We start from the raw sequence: 24,282 nt of genomic DNA, 5'->3' as shown, positions 1-24,282 counted from the left end.
TTCTCCATCCATGTATGCAAGTAGTCACAGTCTGAATGATACAATTCCACCACCAGAGGGTGAACACGAGGCCCGGTGTAGATGTTTGTATGCCCCCAGATGAATTTTACATTTCCAAGCACCAACTATGCCTATAATAATATAATTAAAAATATGTAATAAACAATATTTGGCCACGACATTCATATTGATCCAAAAGCACGTGAATCTCAACCTCATCCACAGAGCAGAGTTGCTCATTTATGGGCTGGAGACAATATGATAAAAATTAAAATAAGCAATGTAGTTGTTTCTTTGTTTTTTAAATTGTATACGTGGGGGTTAGCACTGCTGCTTCACAGCAAGAAGGTCCTACTGCACCTGTCTGGGTCCTTTCTGTGTGGAGTTTCCATGTTTTCACCCGGGGCCCGGTGACTTCTCTCCGGATACTCCCGCTTCCTCCCACAATCCAAAGACATGCGGTTAGAAGGATTATGTTAATTCGTAATTGCCCAGAGGTGTGAATGTGTCTGCCTCCCTGCGTCTAGCCCAGCGGCGGACTAGCGACCTGTCCATGTGTATCCCGTCTATAATGTATTTTTAAACCCTTCAACATAATTTAGGCCACTGTGTGTGGAATACTAACCTGAAAAACTGGCCTTCTTCCAAATAAATAAATACATAAAGAAACCTTTCGACCGACACGTGCTCTTTGATGCACAGTCCCGGGTTTGAGTGTAACCGCGAAGTGAGTCGCTAAATAAATAAATATATAAATAAATGACTTTAAATTAACAGTGTTACATAACTTTGGAAAAATTGAGGTTCATGATAATTAGACTATAAAGTGCATGGAATGAATCCCGAGTAACTCTGAAATAGTATAAACTTTTAATATCACTAGTATCCATTACTATTACAAGTATTACTATAATCCTGTTTTGACGAATGTTCCCGTGGTGGGCGTACAACACGAGGGGAATCGTATAAATAGCCACTGACGCTGGACTCGCAGCTCTTGTATGATTACAAGATTTTACACGAGGATGATGCATTATGGGGAAACCTAAAGCTATATAATTTCCTATTTCAAACCCTTCCAAACAACAGCACCCTTTGTATCGGTACGTTTAATGAGCCCTTCCCTTTTACGTGATTTGCTTCGAAGCCTGTGGAAGTCAGCCAAACCAAATATGCCGGCTGTGCTTTTATTTTGAAAAGCGAAAGCGGAAATAGTGGTGTTTATTCTAGTGGTCTTAGCGCCGCTGCGGAATGGAGAGGTAGTAGTAGTTGTAGACGTCTGAGGAGGTGACAGCGGTGGGTGACCGAACCTGTGGACGCACTGCCAGCTGTGATGGGTTAACATCGTTTGTCGAGGTACGTTTCTTACGCTGCTACTGTGACGGATCCGTTCTTCTGTAGAAAACAGCGATAACAGCCGGGAAATCATATCCAACCCCAGAGACAGCTCAAATTAATTTCCCCTCAATGAAGCAAATTGCGTTGATGTCCGCCTGCTTTGTCATGTAACGCTAACCTAACGCTGCTTTATATGTAAACGTGCATAAAAGGCCCAAAGCGCTAAGACTGCTTTTTCCAACACTTGTTGGCTTTGCAAGCGAGTCAGGTCTGTAACACAGGACCCACAGCACTGCACGCCAGACTCCATTTGGATCGCTCACAAACTGACGCCGCTCCTCGGATAACAAGCTAAAGGTATTCACAGTGTTTGATATAGATAGAGATGTTTCATCAATCTTTATTTGCCATATTTCAGTTCGGGCTAACTCTTAATACTAGGTTTTAATGAAGCGCTGGTGGCGCATCACTTATCGCCGTCTCCGTGTGTCTACCTTCAGTGAGCAGGGCGGGAGCGGCCGCTGCAAACCGGGCATAAAGTCATAGAAACGCAGTTTTCTTGTCGTCGGAAACGTGTCATCAGCGACCTCACGGGAGCCCAGTTCTTCAGCACATGTCGATTTGTTAGTAACGTAAGATTTATTTTAATTTATAGATTAGAAACGGACCTTTCGGCATAAAGAAGTCGGTTGCCAAGCAACACATTTTTAAAGCAACATGTCAGTGTGCTCAGTTTAAAAAACACAAAGGCCGGTTTTGATCTGTCCATGGAGGTGACGGATGGATTTGGGGGGGATTTAAAAGATCTCCTTCCCCGTTGTTTACGAGTCACACGTTGAAGTGCGCCCTGCTGTTTTATTCCGAGCTCAGTCCTCAGTGTCAGGATAATGTAAGGGTGTGTGGGTTTATTCACTTCCTGGGTGTTTGTGCCCTTGTAAAGTAACAGAGTGCTGTGTGTTTGCATGCCTGGACTCATGCATTTCTCCTCTACATTCTAGCTTTTGCTGCAGTTCTTTCACAACAAGATCAACCTCGGGAATATTTAGTGGCAACTTCTTTCGGTCTGTGTGCCAAGATGGGAAACGGACTGTCGGATCATCGCTCGCTGCTCCCCTGCCTCCCCTGCTTTCAGGCTCTTCACATTGTCATTCTAGGACTGGACTGTGCAGGCAAGACCACTGTGCTGTATCGCCTGCGTTTCAATGAGTTTGTGAACACTGTCCCGACCAAGGGATTCAACACAGAGAAGATCAAAGTGTCTCTTGGAGGCAGCCGTCGGACTGCGTCTTTCCACTTCTGGGACGTAGGCGGCCAGGAGAAGCTGCGGCCTCTGTGGCGCTCGTACACGCGCTGTGCTGATGGCATTGTGTTTGTGGTGGACTCGGTGGATGCCGAGCGCATCGAGGAAGCCAAGGCAGAGTTGCACAAAATCACACGGCTGGCAGAGAACCAGGGTGTGCCGGTCCTTGTGGTGGCTAACAAACAGGACCTGCGCAATTCTCTTAGTTTGCCTGAGATGGAGAGCATGTTGTCTCTAGGTGAGCTCAACACTGCCACACCCTGGCACCTTCAGCCTGCTTGTGCCATTATCGGCGAGGGACTGCAGGAGGGACTGGAGAAGCTCCATGCCATGATCATGAAGAGGAGAAAGGTGCTGCGGCAGCAAAAGAGGAAGAGATGATGTGCTAGTAGAGGAACTACAAACTATGAGCAGAATCTAAAGCTGCACAAGTACGGCTGAATACAACACTGGGTTTAGCTGGAACAGTGATACCCATTCTGTCAGTTGCCCCTTTTTGTTTGGGTCTGTTCCTTCAACTGAAATGGCTTAAAGTCAGCCGGTGCTCCCACTGAGGACAGTGCAATGGATTCTGAATGCAAACAGTCATTCTAAAGTTAGTGCAGCAATACGCCGAACTCTCAAAGAAGGACAAAAAGCTTTTGTGTTTATTTGTTGAAACATGCGCTGTACCAACTTAAAAACAATCAAATAAGTCTCGATCGTGTATATTCCACCAAAGCTCTGAAAGTTGACAACGACTCACTAAGTACAGAATCACTACTGACTCCTAGAAACAGCGTCACGTGTCACAATCGCTACAGTTGAATAGAAGCTATTTTTCAGAGGTGCGCCTGTGTTCCTGCTGACACGTCTCGATGACATGACAAGAGTACACTTACACTAATTGATTTTCATCATCTGGTTACTGTTTAAACATAACAGTAATCAGTTTCTTCACTTGACAGCAGTGTCAAAAGACCAAAATGTGACTCATGTGAGTTGTTTTCTTAGCATGAGGCTGCTTTTCAATCAACTGCACCAAAAAAGGGCTTTATATACTCTCTGATATTAGATTATATTACAAAATGTAGTCAATAATTGACGTTAGTGCTCAAATATTTAAAGCTAACAACTATAACTACTATCATAAAAAACCACAGTGAGAAGTCAGAGTCACACTTGGAGTAAGATGACAATCAGTCAGCATTATACTTTTTGATATGCAAGTGTCATCTGCATTGCTGCTAAGATGTTAGTTTTCAGGTCACCAGCCACATTTCTTCATTTATTAAGTTCTTCAGGGTCATGTCTCCTTGTATTGCAGAACATAGACTGGACCCACATGCTTTACTTGCATTGTTGTAATGTCTAAGCCCGTCCTGTGATTACTGTGCCACTGTCAGTGCTGCTAACATTGGATAAAAACTGTGATGTTAAACGTCATCTGAGAATTTATTTTCATGTTCAGTGAGTAGTGATTGTTTCTTGTTTTTTTACTTCCTTTTTGTTGTAAGGCATTAATAATACACTTTTAAAAAGTAATGCTCAAGTACTTTTTTGGACATCGATTAACATGATCAGAGTGGAAGCGTCGAAGCGTTTGGGTGTATGTAACTGTCGAACTGCTGCTGCAGTGAGATAAAAGGCTGAGCAGTTCTTACTGATTGAGTTAAGGATTCGCAGCCACCGGCTTTTGCACGTCTCAGTGCTATGAACGCGAGCTTGTTCGCTTATTCAAAGGTAGCCTAACGAGGCTTTACAAGTTTACAATTTGGTAACTTTGTGGGAAAAACAGAAGCAAACTCGGTGTCACTGGTTCCAGCTGCACCACATGTGCTGTTGAAGGTAAACGTGTTATCGTGTGTCCTTGTGTGTAAGCAAATGGGTTGTGTAGCACCAAACTACAGGACTGCATCCAAAGTCGGGGTGCCCATGGATGACCGTGATGGACAATTATTTGCTATAAAACACGACTTTGATTCCACTTCTTCAAAGGAAGGGAATTGTACATCATGTGTTCAGTTATACTAATAAAAGTACATTTGTAAATCCGTTGGTTAAACAGGGCCGTTAAAAAGTGTTTTCTCCCTTCCTAATTTTTATTTTTTTGGCATGTTTGTCATACAAATCTTTCACACAAAGATGCCCCAAGTAAATACAAAATGTAGTGTTAAGGGATTATTTAATTTATTGAGGCTGGTGGGCTTACTTGCTTTTATTTGTTACTAAGGGAAAAGCTACCAAAGCCAACATGCACTGTGTGGAAAAATATTAGCCTAAACCTAATAACTGCTTGTGCCAGCTTTGAGAGCAGGAACTGCAATCAAGCATTTGAAATAATGTAATGAGTCTTTGAAACTACTGTGAAGGAGTTTTGGCCCACTTGTCTTTACAGAAGTGTTCAGTTGAGCCGTATTTGAGGATTGTTGAGCACGAACTGCTTTTCATGGTCATTCCAGAGCATCTGGATCAGTTTTAAGGTCATTTCAAAACATCCAAAACCTTGATGATGGTTTTCTTTGTACCATTTCGAGGTGGACTTGTTGGTTTGTCTTGGGTCATTGTCCTGCTGAATAATCCGAGTGCACTCAAGCTTCAGGGCATGAACTGAGCTGGATTTTCTTGTAGAGCTAAATTCATGGTTCCATCAATTACAGTACGTTGGTCAGGTCCTGAAACAGCAAAGCAGCCCTAGATCATCACACCACCACCACTACATCTGACTTTTAACTGTGTCACCCACTCCTTTGTGGATAACGGCTTTCACCATGGTTCAATGAAGTCCCAAAGACTCTGTTTCTAAACTGCTCCTGAGTGTCTTTAGCTCGAGGACATGCTGTGTTTTGCTTTATGGGATCTTTTAGCTACTTCATTTTATCAGACTTTGTGATTTCTTGGGTCATCAGGTCTGAGTGTAGCTTTTCAAAAACTCTGGTTAATCACAGTTCATTCATGGTTTAATAAGGGGTGGTAATTACTTTTTGCACACAGGGTTCAGATGAAATAATTAAAAAACTAATATTGTATTAACTTTGGATATCTTTGCCTAATATTATGAGTATAATATATATGTAAGTGTGACAAATATGTAAAATAAATAAGAAGTCAGGAAGGGGGCAAATACTTTTAAATAAAAGTAAAATAGAAAGTTGCTCTCTGTAGCACACGAAAGTCAAATATCTGTCCTGATAATCTGAAAGTGTTTTTATCTGAACTACGTGCTGGATGAACACAAAATCGGCCATTTAGTAATCGTTAGTTGGCAGTTTGCAGAAATGGTCCTGCTATCTCTTCACTCGGTGCTAAACGGTTGGTTGGGTGGGGTCTTGTCGGCAGGCAGCCAGACTCTTCTCAGGAAACCGAAGCAAGGAAGGGAGTGGTTCCTCTTACATTATCACCGTATCCTGTTCTCAGCTCTGAAAACTGCAGTTTACACCGTTCACAGTTGGAGCTGACTGGGAATCAGATTAGAAGTCCACACAGCTTTCAAACGTCCCACCTCAACCCTGCACCCCTCTCCGATGCTGAGTATACACCCCAACATGGATGGCCATGCTTTTAAAGTCTTTTTTTCTCAGCTGTTTAAAAGACTGGAGGAACGGCTATGAAAGATATGCTGCTAGCCACTGGTGCTGCTACTGTGACCCCTGAGTTAGCTCATACTCACATTAGCTGACCTGAAAGTGATTCAGAACACTGTAATGGTTGGAGACCAGTATGCCCTCAGTAACAGTCATCCTCCAGTGTCCTTAGCAGGCAGCCGACTGGACTAGATACAAGTAGAAAAGTGGTGGCGTCTCTCAACCTCATTTTGACCTCATTCTAAACACACACGTAGAACCTGATAGAGAAGCTGCAGCCAACAGTGTGTCTTCACTAATCCATCATTAATGAAACTCCAGGACCAAGAAGCCCAGGACTGGTATGATTATGTAGAAAAAAATGACACCTTCAGTAGTGTTTTACTGCCGGCGGTCACCCTCCAGCCAAAGGGAAAAGGCAGTCTTGACCTGGCACGCCGCTCTACTTTGTGTAATGGAAAATACACAGGGGTGCTGGGCAGATACTGCTGTGGAGGAAGGAAACTGCAGATGCTTGAATGACAGCCTACCGACTGTGTTTAAAGTGGACATGACATGTAAAAAGGCTCATTTACAGCACGGAGCCCTGCTCTAAAAACTGTCACAGACTTAACTCTGTGAAGCTGGAGAAGTTCTTAGAACATGTTTAGCACCACCATGTGCCAGAAGAAGAACATGACATGATATGTGTCTTATACACCCAAAGAGTATGGTATTGATACACTAATGCAGTCACTCTTCATGTAGATTTAAGTTTACACAGCCCACCATGGATCGCAAGAGTTTTAAAAGCTCATCTATTCTCCTAGTTTACACAGTATTTGTGTTCTCTTCGGTCAGCAGTGGGTTTTGCCTCTGAACTCTATCATAAACGCCATTTTTGCCCAGTTTCTGTCATATTGTGAAATCATAAACACTGGCCTTAACTGAGGCAAGTGAGGTCGGGAGTTCTTTAGCTGATGTTCAGGGTCCTTCTGTGACCTCCCAGATAAGTCGTCAGTGCACTCTTCGAGAAACTTTGGTAGGTTTAACAATGTTTCCTGTTTCCTCTATTTGTAAATAATGGCTTTAGGTATGATTTTACTCCACTGCCGGTGTGTTCGGGATCATCGGCATGCTGAATAATAAAGCTGTTTCCAATCAAATGGCTTCCAGATGGTACTACGTGATATCTGACTGTACTCTGCTGCATTCCCAACACCATTTGCTGAAATGTAGTAGAACAAAGAACACACACCAAGAATACTTATTCAGTGTTTTTCACTAAGTAATCTTAATAAAGAAGACTGTTGCTACCTCAAAGCACATTGTGTACTGTCGGTCCTGCGTGCTGCACAACAACATTCAGTATATAGTATTTACTGTTATTTACACTTAGCTAGATTAATGCGATGGTGCTGTGTTTATTATGTTGCTCTCTTTTTTTGCTTCTCTTTTCTTTCTCTCAACAGGTGATCCAGGACATTTGTATATTTCTCACTGTCCCTCTTCCTTCTGTTTTTCTTTTCCTTCATCTTTCTCTCTCCCTTTCCTATCCCCCAGCTATGTCTGTCCCGTCTGTAACAACTGAAAATTAAATTAAATTACACCAGTAAAAAATACCTTATTCTATTCTTAGAATCAATCAACAGACAAGTTCGACTTATTACCGGTGATCCAGAACAATCTCTCCCAATGTTGCAACAGGTCAGACACCCCAAATTCTTGAAGGACCCCGTCTTAGGGACATGATCAAATGTCCAAGTCCACAAAACAGATGTAGACTGGAGGGTCAAACTGTCACCACACTCGAATATAGAATAAAGAGCTGGTCCGGTGATTTGCAACCAAGATCAACATCACACTGATGCAACTGAATCAGAGATTCAACTTCCCATCGCCGAGTAGATACTCACGAAATCAAAGGATCGGTGAGAAAATGTGATGCTTCCAGCTAGCTTTGAACCAGAACTCTGAATTTAACTTACTGTATCCCAAGTTGTATGTTCAGCATTACTTACTATGGTGATTTAACCAGATTTTAAAAAGAGCCACTTTTGTGACACACAAAACTGACTTGTCCCATTTTTCATGTGCCACCACGCTGCCTCCAGCCAGCTCAGCTCAGCAACAGTGAAGCAATTGGGGCAGATTCATTTCGCTCTGTGGCTGACACACTTCGTACTTACAGCTTTATAGTGCAGCTCAGGCAGAGGAAATGTTTTTTCTAGACAGTATAAAGGGGGCAAAACTGTTTTCAGTTCAACTTCACAGTGTTGCCTTCCTGCTTTTGGAGCTACTTCAACCATATATTCCAACATCACACTATTTAGAAAATGTGCTCCATCATTCTAACTACACGGCTCACCACTAACACGTGAGACTTAGCCTTCTTTACTGCCACAGAGAGTAGGTTCCTGGCACTGTACAGGAATGGCGTGCTACACTGGATATTCAGTGCCAGTAACTGTTTCACTAGTCTAGCCCACTTGAAGTCACACAGAGATATGTCCCATTAAATAAGAGGTTTGACTCCCCCTGTCCTCAACTGCTGACCCACAAGGCAGGATATTGTCCACAGGGTCATAAATTTCCCTCGGTGTCGCCTGCTCTGGCTCCTGGAAGACAGTTGACTGTGGCTGCTGGTGTCTGTAGCTTGAATGTCTGAGAACAGAATCACCAAGTACCAGAGTTTGATTCCCAGCAGGTGTGTCGCCGAGCGGAGGAAGACAGACACATGTGGGTGGTGAATGGGAGAATAGTCTATGTTGATTATTATAAAGGAATATCTGCATCTTTTGTTAGGCCAGCAGTTTGATTGCTTATTGTGTCAATTAATATCTGCACTATTTACATGACGAGACATCACGATTATTTAGGTAATAGTATATAGTGCATATAATGCTGTGGGTTCTCTGAAGGACAAAGTGACATATCAGAGGAAGTTTTACTCCCAGATATAACTCAGCTGCATGCCTTAAAGCTAATAACGCCCTCAAAGCCTTTAGTGAAGCCAGAGTTCTGCAGTGAGCAACGGACTAGAAATCCATATTGTCCCATATTAGCAAATAAAGGCAAAGCTTGATTAAAAATTTCTAGCCTTTAAAGACATGTTTAATAAAACACTTAAAAATGTAATTTTGAGCGATTTAGTAACTAAATCTGAGAGCTGGGATAGGCTCCAGCTCCAGCAAAGGACAAGCAGAAGCGACTGGATGGATGTATTTAGTAACTGTTGCACATAGAACATAACCTAAGCACAATAAGCACCACAGGCCGTGCCAGTGCAGCAGCGGTAGGGGGCGAGGGTTGGGTCATGCTAAAATAGTCTATCGTGCTAAAATAGAAACTAAATGTGAGCTACTTCTATTTCTGGGTGGTATTTATATTGATGCTTTTCTACTTAGCCTTTTCCATAATAAGCATCTATGGAAAAGGCTAAGAAAACTAATATTGTTCAGCATGAACACATTTTATATGGACTGCTCAAATTTAGCCTGATGAATGTTTCTTTGATTGGTCAGAGGCCCTGTTGGTGGTCAGTGGGGCTCTGGCAGTGCTCATCCTGTTCCTCCTTGCACAAAGGAGCACATACTGCTCCTGTTTAAATACCTCAGGACGCATTGTAAGGTATTTGACCGCCCGGGGCTCCTGAGCTGGAACATCATTAAATCTACGATGGTAGATTTAATGATGTTCCAGCTGCAGCAGCTGTCTTAATGTGTCAGGTTACAAAAGCAGAGAGGTGCACAATCTAGACCAGCCAACTGCCAAAGCTGTCTTTATAGGTCACACTTGCTGATGAGCAGGTAATCAAGTGCATTTTGTTAGCAACACATGGCTGTTACTCTGAAATCTCATGTAAGCCATTAAAGATGTACTTCGGTATTTATGTGGTTGCAGAGTCCTGTGGAAACTTTATTTTTCACGACAGAACTGTTTATCTCAGTGAGGTCACTTGTTTCCTGCATCATCGCTGTGTAACCTCTTTGCTGTTTATCACAAACACATGATTGCACTTCTTGCTGCCGAGAAGGCCCAACCAGTGATTCAGTTTAGGAACTGACTTTATCCAGTAAGGTTTGGAGCTTTTATTCTCCAATAAAGGAAATCATCATTTAAATCTGCATTTTGTATTTACTGGAGTTATTTTTCTATTAAACTTAGTTTGATAATCTGAAACAAGCATGACAACTGTGGAAAACCCCAAGAAATCAGAAAGGGGCAAATACTCTTTTTAATGCACCAAATTGCAAAAAGGTAAAAAAGCACCGTTTTCATTCAATATAATTACACAGCAACATGTAAAACAGCCCGTCCATTCTTTTTTTAATAAAGCTTGTAGCGTACATTGTTAAACAGCCACGTTTACCAAATCAGTGTAAAAGGATGGAACAAGAGATAACTAGAGATAATGATGCATGGAGACCATTTTCAGGTTGCATTTATCAACATTTGCTTTTAAAAAAGTGCTTTTATTGAAAATGTTATTTATTTGCAGGTCACTAGACTATTTTATTTACTCTGCATTGTCTAACAGGTACCTAAGAGGTAAACGTGCACTCTGTAGTTTGCTGTTACACCTGAGACTCATTAACATGTATATAAAATGACATTTGAAAAAGGTGACTGCTGATGCTGCCCCCAGCTTCCTGGTAGATACACGGGTGGCATCAATTTTAAAATCATCAAGTTACTGTCACAAGTGAAGTGACCTCAACCTCCCCCCTCCACGTCGCTGCGATTCAAACTACACTAGTTATACCGATCGTATAAACTCCTACGTCACTGTGTTCATATGCATGTCCATGCTGCCTGCCCACCTGCCAGGGTGACAAGCTCTCATCAGCCTTTTACAGCTGAGGGGTCAAAACTGTCACCTAAATTAACCCCCCCCCCCCCTCAATTTCTTTGTGTAGATGAGCCATGTGTTATATCTGACAGAAGCGTTACATTTTAATTAAAAATAAGAAAACTGAAACATGGAAGCACAGTGGTTAAACACTGCTGCATCACACTGATGTCTGGAGCTCTTTGTGGAGCTGACATGTTCTACCTGTGCCTGCCTGGTTCTCTCTTCCACAGACATGCACAGTAGGGTAAGACAGGCAGCTGGGACATGGGCCAGCATGCTGGTTATGCAGACTCAGGCTTCAGAGCAGGATATGTAACAGATCGGCTCCCCAGTTATCTCCATTGAACATAATACTTTTTTGGGGGAGGGGGTTATAAAGCATGGACACATATACACACTCACTCGCGCGCACACACACGTATATATTTAGAGACAGAGGAATTTGAACACCACGCACATTCAAATTTCAACACTGAAACCAAAAGTTTTAAAGCCATGCAGCATGTGCATATTAAATATTAGCATTAACGTAAAAACGTGGCAACATCAGCCAAAGCACATCAAACCAGGCTTATGCATCAGATATATAAAAACCCAACACCCACGTCAATGCAGAAAAACCTGTTCTAGCATGTGTCGGATGTTTATTTCACCTCCTGTGATCAATGATCCTACTCAAATATCCAACTGGTATGATAGTATATTGCACTTAGTAAGCCATGCATCATCAGCAGTCCAAAGAATACAAAGGGATTAGTTGGGCAGCGGTCTGTTACAGGCATCTGGCTGCCACATCCGCAGGTCCACCAGAATCTGGTTCAGCTTCTTCATCCACAGATTTCTCTCCTCCTTGGTGTCAGCACTCAGCCAATTTCTGCACAGGAAAACAAGCAGAGTATGTTGACTGTCATCAAGCCACTCTTCAGGAGTAAGTACCTGTCCATATGGTGGAAACGTACCTAGTGACACACGTGGTGTTCTGGCACTGGCTGACAAGCGTTTCTCTGTCATCGTCTCTCCGTGGTCTGATGGTGATGAGCTCAAACGTGTTGGGTCGGGCACAGAACTCTCTGCTGGCTGGCTCCACTGCCTTACTTGTGCAGTTGGACAGATTGATGCGACCAATGGGATTCTACGAGATGTAGAACAACCCTGTTCAGTCTTTGCTTACATTTTATTCTTAAAGCTTTAAACTTTGGCACCGTCTATTTAATGTTTTTCAGTTGTTACTGCAGGTTTAGAGCAGTCACATATTAGTCAGCATGTGAATGTAGAGTAACAGACAAACTTGCTTGCTGGCTCGCAGCATTGTTACCTTTCTCTTTTCGTCGTCTGGGTAAGTCCAGTAGGAGATGCAGTATCCTGACAGGACGCACCATCGTCTGTGCCAAGCTCCAAACCCACTAACATCTTCAAACATCGTCTGTGGTAAGAAAAAACAAAGACAGATGATTAGACTTCAAGAATAGTTGTAGCAGCAGCACATTAAGGCCAGCATCAGCCTCATGAGCCATACTCACCAGGAAGCCCCTTTCCTCCACCTTTGAGCCCACTTCACAGTGCATCTTAAGGTAGATGTGGCCCTCCAAAGGGCACAGGAATGGCACCTATGACCCAGAGCAGGCAGACTGAATGGAAGGCTAACACTTCATACAGCACTATGCAAAAGTCATGAGCCACTGCACATTGCTTTATATTTTACTGGGAAAATAAGAAATGACAATCATTTGATTTCAGTACATGTGGGAGAAAAACAGTGGTGCAGTCTACAGGTGAATATGGACATGGAAACACTGTGTGTGTGTGTCATGGTTACATACATAGGCTGACATAATTACTGAGTTTACAGATGCATGAGGATGTTACTGCCATGGATGTAACAGTGTGAATGGAGACAGATATACATGGACTATGAACTCGGGGCTTTCATACCTTCTCCAAAGGAAACTGGGTCTTCCCAATTGAAGCCAGGGTGAGCTTGTATGCTCCAATCAGAGCAAAGTTACTGGTGCGAACCGCATTGGGGCCTCCAGGACTGGCCACAACTGCAACAACATACATTATGCTTAATAATGACAAGTGACACAGGGGGAAAGTACTGAACACATGAAAAAAGGAAGGTGCAAAAAGGCATGGACACACCCCCAGACATCTGTCAGTAATTAGAAACCCTGCTACTGGGTGCAAATGCGTCTCAGCTGGTTCCTATAAAAAGGTGCCTCATTACTGACATCTAGTGAGAATTTCATGTCAAAAGAATCTTTAGAAATATATTGACTTGAAAACACTGGTGATGTGTACCCACTCTGGCTCCATCTGGCTCATTTGTTTTTTTTCAGACATGCATTATAGCTAAACATCTGTATTTGGTTTTGCTCAGATACAACTTTCCACACAAAAGCTGTCACACTGTGACTAAAGACGTCACCTGGAAGAGTATTGAAATGTTTCTCCTGTTTAAAACGGCCCAAATGAACAGAATCCACAGTGTGAGAACAACAGATCACTGATTCATCCAGTACGTTTATTTGACCTAATAAAGCTCATTTCTCCTTGAAGCTTATATTGAGACCATCACTCTGTATCTTTTACACTTTGTTACATAATAGTCTTCACAGCACAGTTTGTATAAACCTTAGTGTCACATACCTGGTGTCTGTGTCGTCTTCTGCAGGAGAAGAATAAATTAATTAACATGTGGAAAAAAGGAGCTTTTTTCTCATTTTTCCTTTAAAGTTTTAGTTTTTTTTTAAATACTTACAGTGATGGCAAGGAACTTCTTTGGAGTGATAGCCTAGGAAGATGAAGAAATATTACATTTGTTTTAAAGAGTAAAGTGAGAACAGCCACACACTCTAAAAGCATATCCCAACAGCAAACAACAAACGTAAAATAAAACAGGAATTACCTTCGACTTGTTGGTTTTCTTCTTCTTGTCACTGCAGATTTCCCGTTTCTGCACCTGAAAGGGAACAGCACTGTGCACCATCAGTAACACTGCAAAACAGAAACTTACAGAAGACTATGAACAGACGGTGTCACAGAAATACAGCGTTAGTACTTGCAGAACGAGGACACGTACCAGACAGTATACTTCTACACTGATGTCAAAGCCACTGTCAACGTCAGATCTGAAAGTCAAAGATTCTCCTCAGCAATCAGTAAATAAATTGATTATGTTTAGTTAATAGTGTTTAACAACAGAGGCGACGTGCTGAAATGATGAGTGACCACAGCGGTGTGACTGAAGGCCAACAGTGCCTCCACTAACTGCTTCTGACTCACATAGTGAACTTGGTGGGGAAGGTGAGGGTGTCGCCACTCAGGCCACGGTGTGTCGTGGCTAAAGGCGTGGCCACAATGTTCTCTGCTCCCGCCCTGATCATGATGAAAAATGAATGTTTGGTAGACTCTGAAATAATGGAAACAAACAGCATGACAACATTAGTGTGAAATTGTGGGATTTCACTCTGACTGAAGATTCTTAAAACTGACAAATAACAGTTTAATAAAAGCACTCATTTGAGATGTGGTCTAATGGAGAACATGGAGAACTGTAGAGTTATGGATCGTGTACCTGGTTTATTGGCAGTGGAACAGACAAAGTCTGCCTTGAGAGGCAGGCGTAGCTCCTGCAGGGTGATGCAGCCTTTGGAGGCCATTGGCTGCGGGGCTGCAGGCCCCTCTTTCCTTCCTCCTGGATTTCCTTTCAGCTGGTCCAGCTCCACCTTCAGTGCTTCTCTCTTTTCGCCTGAGGCCATCAAACGTAAACAAAGTCATATCTTTGGGCCAAACCATGTCCCTCGTTAATCTTCTAAACACCGACATGTGGAACTCTAACATCGACACAGGGTAGGTCTCTGCAATGCTTTCACATTTTATACAGGAAACTAAATATTAGCACTATGTGTATTTTTATTTGTGTTCCTTTACTCAAGACTCTGTGATCGTGCTATGTGAACAACCTTGAGCTGACTAAGGAAACATTAGAGATGTGCTTACTTGCCACCAGCAGCAGCCTCTCTGCCTCAGCCTCCACCTGCGAGCCTTTCCCGTGTTCTTCATCTGTGCAGCAGTTGAGTGCCTGGCTGGCTTGATAGATAACCGTCTGCTGCAGGTTGATTTCATTTGTCAGAATCTACACAAAAGGTAGATTTGTGTGTAAGATCAGACTGTAGTTTATTACCAGTTGAAATCCTATATGGAACAAGTTTAATGTAAACCTTTATCTTCTGTTTGACACTGAACAGGCTGGATGCTCGGGGCTCCTCGGCTCTCTTAGAAACGTCTTCTTTTCTCACAATAACCTGCTTCACACTGGGCCTCTCGGTGTTCTTCACCCTGGTTGACCTGTATGCATCGATACTTGCACACAGCAACAAACATTCAGTGAGACGGTGAAAACAGACGGCTCTGAAGCATCTCAGCACTGCACGGAGGAAACACTTACCTGTAGGGAAGCTTGTGGTCCTCACTTGAGACACTTGCACCATCTCCATCTGAGGAGGTCTGGAAGCTTTTGGCTATGGCGACATCGTCGGGAGTTGTGCTCTTCATAATGAAAGAGTTGGCTGGAGTGGATGTCTGCACAAGTCATGAAGAAAATATTATCACTGAACAATTACCGCTGCATTTCCATGGACGAGGACTCGTCGGTGCTTACCATCATTCTTTTTTCTGGACTGTTTACCACAGCGGCCACAGTCTCTGCCAGTGGAGTGAGGAGGGACATCGAGGAGATGTTTAAAGCATCTTCCTCATCACCGCTGGGATCTTCACTCTGTTCTAGATCTCCAAACAGCTCGTTGATGACGGTAGAATTGACAGACTGATCCACGTTTTCTTCTCTTTTCTCCTCTGGGGTCTCTTCAGTCAACTTATCTGTAGTGTGAACAGCCACTTTCAGGGGGCTGGAGGTCAACACTGGAGGGGAGCTCAGCTGACGACCTGCTGTTTATTTAAACCCATGTTACAAGTCTTGAGATTGTCATCAGGAAGTATGGTTTGTTTTGTTGTGTAGAGCTGTACCAACATCCTAAACTCAAAATCTGAAGTTAAACTGAATCACTGCTGAGGGTCCAACAGAACCACCGATGGTGACAAAACACACAGCAGTCATTGCACTGTGACTAAAAACAATATGCCATATTATAATCTGCCCGACACCAGATAACTGATAGCTTCACTTTACCAGTAGTCCGAGTACTCGGGCTCTGTTCGGGACTGTCATGCAATACCTGAAGGAGCGCACTCGCCGCCTGCGTCAGATTTCTTACATGGTGCAGGGAATTCATCCGGCGGCTCAGATGAGATCACTTCTCTCTCAACAGGCTTTACGACCTCTTCCTGAAAAGTACATCATTTGAAAAATCCACTGGGGTGAATGCTGGGAGACTTTATTTACTTTGTGTGTGCCTGATGCTTCCTGTCCAACCTTAGTGTCCGCTCCTCCTTCTTTGTCCTTCCACATTTTGCTCCTCTGCTGGAAGCGACTGCAAATTTGAGCCAGCTCACTCTCACGCTCCTGAAACGAGCAGGCTTGATATTAGAATGTGCCATTCTGCTATTCGGATAAGGGCGAAAAACATAACTGCAGCACCAAGAATGACATCAACCTACCAGTTTCTGCCTCATAGTGATGTCAGCGGTGGTTGTGTTTGTAGCCTGGGCAGCTCTGAGTCTCTCCTGTACCGACCTGGTGTTTGGACTCACAGAGGCAGCGCTGGTCTGTACTCCGACTCGAGCAGGTGAGCTCTGGTTGATGCGCTCCCGCAAAGATTTCACTCCTATTTGAGATGGTAAAAATCACTCTAACTTGTGGAGGATAGAATCAACTAATGGGTCTGTGTCAACACTGATTTGAGCAGACAATTAAATGACAATGTAGGAAGGTGCCCCTGGTACACAAGTGAATAGAACCGGCTGATGTGCTAAGAAACTGGCCATATCAAAACATGCAGACACTGCCACTGAGCAATTTTCATCATAACCAGCTTTCCAGTCCAACTCACCAAAAGCTCCTGTAGTAACCTTTTCCCTCGAGGCTGGAAGGTCAGATGAGCTGGGCTTGGCGCAAAGCTCCAGCTTCTGGGGACTGCAGGAGACATTTGGGCCTTTGGACAGGGCCTGATGTTTTTGGGGACTTTGAAGCGCTGACATGGAGGAGCTGGCCTTCTGCTGACTAGATAAGAGGGCCGGTTCCTCAACCGAGGTCTTCTGATGAATAGAGGACACTGTCGCGCCCTGGTTGGAGCACTTCTGAGGACTGGATACCAAGTCGGCTTTTTGAAGGCTTGGAGAAAACGCAGCCTGCTGAAAAATAAACAGATGGAAAGCCAGTTTATTTATACAGGAGATATATTTCTAGTGACCCAGGAAACCTTGCAGGAAAAGCTAAAATTTGAATAGTGAAGCGATTATGCACAAGATAAAAAATGAATACCTGCTTGGAGATGCCCGTGCACTTGCTCCTCACGGTTGAACTGGTCACCGAAACGCTGGGTTTAGTGCTGGAAGCCGCAGCACCTCTGACTGTAAATCTGGGACTAGACGAAGCAGCGAGCGTCTCCTTTGCTTTCTCTTTGGGGGTTTTAGCATGGCTGAGATCATCCTCCCAGGAACCAATGGTTGCAGCCAGGTTGGCCAGTCTGCCTCTCCTCCCAAGGGAAATTTCTGAGGAGACAGAGGGACTGGCAGCTGGTTGGGCATCAAACGGTCTCTTTATCGTGGATACAGGAATACAGTCTGAAGGTACATCACAAGCATCTGAAAAGGGAGAAACTATTTCACTTTTACACGTTTATTCACACGTAAAAAACAGACGTTATCTGGAATTTCAGGATTAGAGCTCATCTGAGGACGAAGATGGAACATCTGTTTTTCTGAATGCTTCTTGGTGTCATAAACTGTAACTGTAACCAAAAGAATCACGTATAAGAGAGCCAACAGTGTGTTATATAGTTCTACATTACATATAAGAGAGATTTCTTTAAAATAGACAGCATCAGAAAGCATTTCAACCTCCTGTTGTCTGCTTGTAGAAGTGGGAATCACCAGACAACACAATACCTGACCTATGATACGATATTACTGCCATTATCGCATTTTTAAAACTAGATTACACACAGTCACTAAAACCTGCCATAAGACCGACTCACTGTACCATCAGTCTGACACTCAGCACGATCTGTTTCTGAAACTACAGCAACTGTGAGAAATGATCAAAAATCCCACATCTGGGACTTTCTACATAGACAGAAATTCACACACATTTCTTGGTTGAGCCGATTTCATGTAGATTCCCTCAGCTGTTATCTCAGGATGGAGATCTTTTGTCTCAGACTAATTTTTATTTATTTCTGATCATTTTGTCCCCCCCCCCCCTCCTGAAGTCTTGTTAATAACTTCCTGTAAATTTAAACTCATTCTATGTAAATTAAACAGCAGGAAACTGTTACCGTCAGTGTTCCAGCACTTCCTCTGCTCTGCCAGGTTTTTTAAGCGTGATTTCATGCCAGCAGCAGATGGAGCTGGATCCTCTGTGTTACTCTGAGGAGCTGGATTGGCGGCTCCTATCTGTGCTTCTGTTCTGCTTGGAGGAACAAGAGCAGTGCAGACAGCCACCTTGTCGGGTTCTGGGCGTTCCGCTTTCAGCTGCACTGCCTGAGACTGCAGAACAGGCTTTCCTGAAGTCTTCTCCGAGGAGGAGAAAGGCCGGATGCTGGCTGGACCCACCGGGGGCTTTTTGTCTGTGGGAGGATCTGAGAGAAGAGGAGCTTGTGGCATCACCGGCTCCTGGTTCTCTTCATCAGCTGCAGGTTGGACATTTTCTCCAGAGCACTTGCGCTTCGAGGGAGATGGCTTTGTGGACGCCTGGGGCACTGAAAACAATAAAGAGATTTAAGCAAACACAAGACAGCTGCAGCTCAGAGGTTAAAGTGCCAAAACACTAAAGGGGCTCATACCTTTATCAATAAGAGACTCGCTGATCACAATGTTTGTGTCAGTCAGTGGCTCTCGAGGCCTTTTCACCACCTGTCTGTTCGCTGCATTGGTTCTTTCTGCGAGTTTCTTCTGGAGGTTCTCTCTGCGAGCTCGAGTTCGCTCCAACAGTTTCTAGTTTGGTAGAGTTGGGTTGTTAATAAAACATCACCTCTGTAGTGTTCAACTGCTTTAGTGAAACGGAGTCAAGCTAAATTACAAACTAAAGCCAGGTGCACAGAGGGATTTATGGCAACGCTGCTGCATCTAAAGGGATGATGCCACTCACAGATACAGTTTCTGCATCAAAGATCATTTACAAGTGTTTACACCTCATATAAACGGTTTAATAGTCTCCTATAGCTTTGGGCTCTCACTGTTCTCTTTGACTACTGTTACAAATATTTCCCTCACTGTCAGATTCTAATGTTTCTTAGTTTTAGCTGTCAGAGCTGATAACTCCTGAAACATGTGAAGGCATCCAAAGAAACACGAAGTAACCAAAGATAATAAGAACGTGTTTGCTTTCCCTCGTGTTTCTAACACTGCGCTTACATTTCTCCTGTTTGTTTCATTCTGCTGTCTTACTATTCATATTTTAATTGCTGCATATTTAACGGGAATGCACCCATAACCTCGTTGTCCATGAACAATTGCACTAAAGGCCTAATTCTATTCTGCTGTGCAAGTCCCGACACGTACGACACCCTACATCAGCTCTGCAGGCGCTGACGAAAAGCATTGCTGAAGAATGACGCACGCTCCTGTACGCCTGCGGTTTAAACTCTGATGACATCAGACCTGATTCATGTCGGTTAGTTAGCTGGCAGCACCGACATGAGTGAAAATAACAGAAAAGAAAGAAACTGACGCCCAACAGGTCCGACTGCTGGACGCAGCTACGGACACTCAGCGAGTTTAACGACTGGGGCGTTGTTTGACCTCCTAAGACCCGAACTCTTCCACGGCAGCATTTTTAATTTCACTGTGATATTTGGTCACATTGGGGCCCGATGAATGTAAAAACAAAGAATTACCAGGTTTTTTTTAACCTTATTTTTGTTTTTAAGAAAAATGAGAGTCACATGAGGATATTCGTTTAAAGTTTTGATAGAACAGTAGCATATAATGTCCTCGTAAGTGGACATCAGGCCCTTGTAGCGCAAAATTGAGTATTTTGGTCTAAATAACCCAAAGTGTGATGTCCACATATGTGGACGCTAGAAGGTTAAGGAGCGCTTAAATATAACGATCATTCAGGAGCGAAATACTTGTTAACTTGTTCCAGCCACATACATACTGACATTAAAATGAGATACTTTTGTGGCTCATGTAGTCGTTTTGACCAAAGAAACACGTGACATGTTTTCTTCAGCCGTGTTAAAAACGTCAACGTCTAAAGCTAATAACAAACAAGCTAATGCCCCGTGCTCTCTGAGCACTACCATTATAACATTTGGTTTCTACGTTAGCTGTGCACTATCCAGTCACTTTAACGCAGCTTCTTCCGTTGTTGGCTGATTAGTAAAGTTTTTCTGTGACTCACCTCAGTAAACGGATCCATTCTGGTTACTTTCTAACAACTCGACTGCAGTTTGAAGTAAAACTACTACAACTGCGTGTACAGAGAACTGCGCGACTCCAGCTTCTCTCTTTGTACCGAACAGCTTCTGTTCAAATTTGAATTTCGGCGCTGTGACTACTGCGCAGACTCCACATCTTCAACGGACCACTTAGAGCCAATCAAAATCACCGAGAGGGGTCGTGACCGGTGTTGTGCCAAAGAATGACTTCCGGTGTTTCGGTGTGTTTTTTATGTTTGCTCAGATTACAAAATAATCTGCAGTCAGCAGGGTTTACGAAGGTTTTACATATAAAATAAAGAAATGGCCTGTTTTGCGGGTATCTTTACGACTCGGCGTTATTTTACATACTGTGTTCTACATTATATTTGATTCAGCCTTTTTGACCACTTAAAATATTCTGAAATTATTGTTATGTTAATTTTTGTTTTATGTCTTTGCAATTTTTGCTGCCCTCTTGGTCCGATCTCTTTTGGAAAATAAATCTTTTCATGTCAATGAGTTGAATGTAAATATATACATTCATTAATAACATAAAAGTTGCTTTGCAAAAAAAAAAAACTGATTGCAGTTTCTACCTGTGACAAAAATATTGTTTCTGGCTTTAAACATTTGTAATTTACGATCGTTTAAATGTCGCCAATCAAAATTTTGGAAAATGTCGGAAATTGCTTTTTTGGCAGGAATTACAATCCTGTCTAAGTTTTCGCAAGAGGAAAAAACAAAAACATAATTCATGCCAACCCGGTACATTGGAAGTCGGCACTACAGAGTCATGCATTCTTGTATCATGTATCACCAGCAGCACAGCTTCGTTGTTGGATTCAAAACCCGCTGCAGCACATTCATGGACGGAGCCCGCTCAGTGCTTTGGCTGCGGCCAGGGCTGGACTGGGACATAAATGGGCATTTTGACTAGAGACCGGCCCACCAGGTATTTATAGGAAAAGCCATAAAGCCTTTGAATGAAAACAAACGCTGCTGTGACAGTGATGTACAGTCTTGTTGGTATATGTATGATTTCTATACATTTTACATCAGATAAAACTTTGGTTGTAAGATTCAGATAATTATTTAATAAAAGCGAGAAATTTTAAATGAGAATCAGAAAGAAAAGTATTTCTTTGTGCCCCGCCCCTGCACAGTTACCAGCTGTCAGCTACTTAGAAAAGGATCCTGGTGTTATTTGTCTCTCAGAAACAGTTCATAACTTCAACTCATTCATGTCACCTAAAAGGTAAACCTGTTTCTCCATCACAGCTCTGATGATCCAGTAAGGACATCTCCTGGTTTCATCTTCATGTTTCCCTCTCACCACATATTCAAACCGACATCATGACCAGCAGCTTTACAGCTGTGGCTCCAGCAAACATCAGCTGATACTAGAAATTAATATTAAATAAATTCTAACAACAGCTGATCAAGCTTAAACGTGCTGCTGTTGTTTAGCGTGACATCCGCTGGTTTCCTCTTTCGGCACAAAGTGGGAGATAAACAAACAAGAGAGATGATCAGCTGATCACTGATCAGTTTCATGATTGAAGCAGCAACAGGAGAGAGAGGGGGGAGAATGAGAGAAGAAGAGGCAGCTGTGCAGCAAAGACAAAGAATAAATCCAGCTTTGTGTGTTTTTCCATTCTAGCTGAATGAAACTGTTTCTTTTCAGCTCAATACCAAACGTGTAATATTTTCTCTGAATGCGAGACGATTCCGTTTTTACAGGACGGTTGGCAACTTTACTAACTAACCCTATGAATAAAATAAAGTTCACAGTCAGTAACATCATAGCACCACCCAGCTGTATAGAAACTCCATCATGCTTGCTAGTACGCAGTACGAGTTATTGAAACTGACGGTAAAAAGTCAGCACAACGAAAATAAACTCCACCTAAACTTGTTTTATATCTGACCCAGACAGACTGCAGGTCATAACTTCTTACCTGAAGTTCAGTTCACCTGACACTCGGACCTGCTTCTCCTGCCTCCACTTTCCCTCATTTTTTAGTTTTAGTTTTTGAAAAAGTTTGACAGACTGTAAATGTGAAAAACAAAATGCAGCATTAGACCCTGATTCGGGCGGTGAGGTGAAGCAACATGAAGCTTCCAGTTTGTCTGGGCTGTGTCTGCAGTGACTGATCTAAAGAACACCAAAAGTCATGAAACTCTGGAGATGTAGGATCTTACTCAATGATCTCTATTATTTTGGACAGATAGTTTAATCTTGATTATTTAACAATGTTATGAGGTTCAACACTTTGGATTCAGTCAACTTGTGTTTCTGTTTTTTTTTTAAACAAGAAAATATGTAATGATATTGAGATATAAAAATTAAAGAAATAAATGTTAAAATAGACATAGAGGAGGATATATGACATGGAGTTATGATGGGTTTAAACGTCACACCCATTTCCATTACAGGTCACTACTGGTCCCTGTGATGGGGACCAGAGGTTGCATTCCAGGGTTTATTTTAAAAGCTAGATTAAAAGGAACACATTTATGATTTGGGAATTCTTTATTAAGTTTAGTGAGTTTGACATTTTTTTGTAGTGACAGCGTCTGGAAGATGAAGAAACACGATACCAAAACGTCGGTGAGTGTATCAAGCTGTAGAAATCTGCGGTCCCTGAGCACAGCTAGCCACACCCGTTATCGGTGCGTGTATTGCTTTAAGAAACATTATGTGACGTGTACAGCAGCAGTGTCCTATCACCGTGCGGTGCCTATTTTCCCGATCCGGTTTCCACTTTTGCGCAGTTGTAGTGTGAGTTACGTCCCAATGCTTTGCTCGTGGACTCATTTCTTTATGTTCACACGAATGAACACGATTTTATTTGCAGACATGTGTGTAAACCTCCTCCTCCTCACACACAAGTGCGATCACTCCCACTGGGACAAGCACAAACAAAACTTTCATTTTTATTTTACGCTTTTCACTTATACTTCATTACAAAATATTCTTCTTTCCAAGCTCCTTAGACCCTTACCAAACATATATTAGATATACTGTTATGCCAAATTAATTGGAATACATACACTTCACCTTGTATTTCATCAGTTGGTTATAATCAGGATCATTTGGTCTCCTGGTATCAGAATCATGGGACAAATTCTTTCTCCAGGTTGCCTGCAGTAACTTTTTTAATCCAGCAGCTCTCACTACTGAGCAGCACATTAATCACTTCATGAGGAGTCATCCAACCATCACCAGCGTCATCTCTGCTGTCATGGGATCACGTGACTGCTCAGAGTCAATTTCTGATCTGATTGCTGTGTAAAGTGCTTTGTCAGTAAGGTCAATAAGATCAGTAAGACCTGAAAATAGCTCAAAGCTCATGTGGTAAAATCTGTGCGTGTTACAGGGCAAAAAAAAAAAAAAAAAAGTGGGGGGAGTGGTGCAGTGGGTTCAGGGGGCAGTGCCAGAGGAGGCTGGCCAATGCAGTTAGGGATCATCAGATCATGCCTCCCCTGCTTGAGCAGCACACAGGACGTGGAGGGAGAGAGGAGCTGAGAGAGAACAGCTGTGTACCAAAACAGAAAGAGCCAGTCGGCAACAGCAGCCCAGGAAGGCGTCAGTGCACATAAACAGTGCTTTTAAAACCCCGTGTGTGCCTCGTGCTGAGCAGTATAACACAAGTGTGTGTTACTTGGCTGTTTAATTTCAAAAGCAGTATTGTGAAGGTG

At 42.9% G+C, this 24,282-nt stretch overlaps 2 protein-coding genes across 5 annotated transcripts; one reads left to right on the top strand and one right to left on the bottom strand.

Annotated features, from left to right (window-relative positions):
- The first annotated feature begins 1,218 nt into the window (after positions 1-1,218).
- On the top strand, positions 1,219-4,162 carry arl4ab (ADP-ribosylation factor-like 4ab). Its single transcript, XM_082520913.1, has 2 exons — positions 1,219-1,356; positions 2,337-4,162. The coding sequence occupies exon 2, from the start codon at positions 2,414-2,416 to the stop codon at positions 3,017-3,019; it is 606 nt and encodes a 201-aa protein (XP_082377039.1). The 5' UTR covers positions 1,219-1,356; positions 2,337-2,413; the 3' UTR covers positions 3,020-4,162.
- Positions 4,163-10,375: 6,213 nt separating this feature from the next.
- anln (anillin, actin binding protein) lies at positions 10,376-20,728 on the bottom strand. Of its 4 annotated transcripts, none has more exons than XM_082520319.1 (23): positions 20,562-20,728; positions 19,000-19,150; positions 18,493-18,915; positions 17,478-17,800; positions 17,047-17,347; positions 16,655-16,821; positions 16,470-16,559; positions 16,273-16,381; positions 15,699-15,982; positions 15,486-15,619; positions 15,259-15,400; positions 15,038-15,173; positions 14,613-14,786; positions 14,321-14,447; positions 14,118-14,166; positions 13,944-13,997; positions 13,797-13,829; positions 13,685-13,703; positions 12,968-13,080; positions 12,556-12,642; positions 12,351-12,458; positions 11,995-12,167; positions 10,376-11,909 (listed from the first exon to the last, which is right to left on the bottom strand). In XM_082520319.1, the coding sequence occupies exons 1-23, from the start codon at positions 20,577-20,579 to the stop codon at positions 11,789-11,791; spliced, it is 3,336 nt and encodes a 1,111-aa protein (XP_082376445.1). In that variant the 5' UTR covers positions 20,580-20,728; the 3' UTR covers positions 10,376-11,788. The 4 variants fall into 4 exon arrangements, with proteins under 4 accessions (XP_082376445.1, XP_082376446.1, XP_082376444.1 ...); XM_082520320.1 differs by having other exon boundaries at positions 15,699-15,916; XM_082520318.1 differs by having other exon boundaries at positions 15,699-15,985; positions 17,047-17,344.
- Positions 20,729-24,282: the final 3,554 nt, after the last annotated feature.

This window comes from Aulonocara stuartgranti (genome assembly GCF_965226115.1).
Source record: "Aulonocara stuartgranti genome assembly, chromosome: 22".
Classification (NCBI taxonomy): Eukaryota; Metazoa; Chordata; class Actinopteri; order Cichliformes; family Cichlidae; genus Aulonocara; species Aulonocara stuartgranti.
The sequence above is the reverse complement of the archived record's forward strand: the minus strand, read 5'-3'. Positions and strand labels throughout refer to the sequence as shown.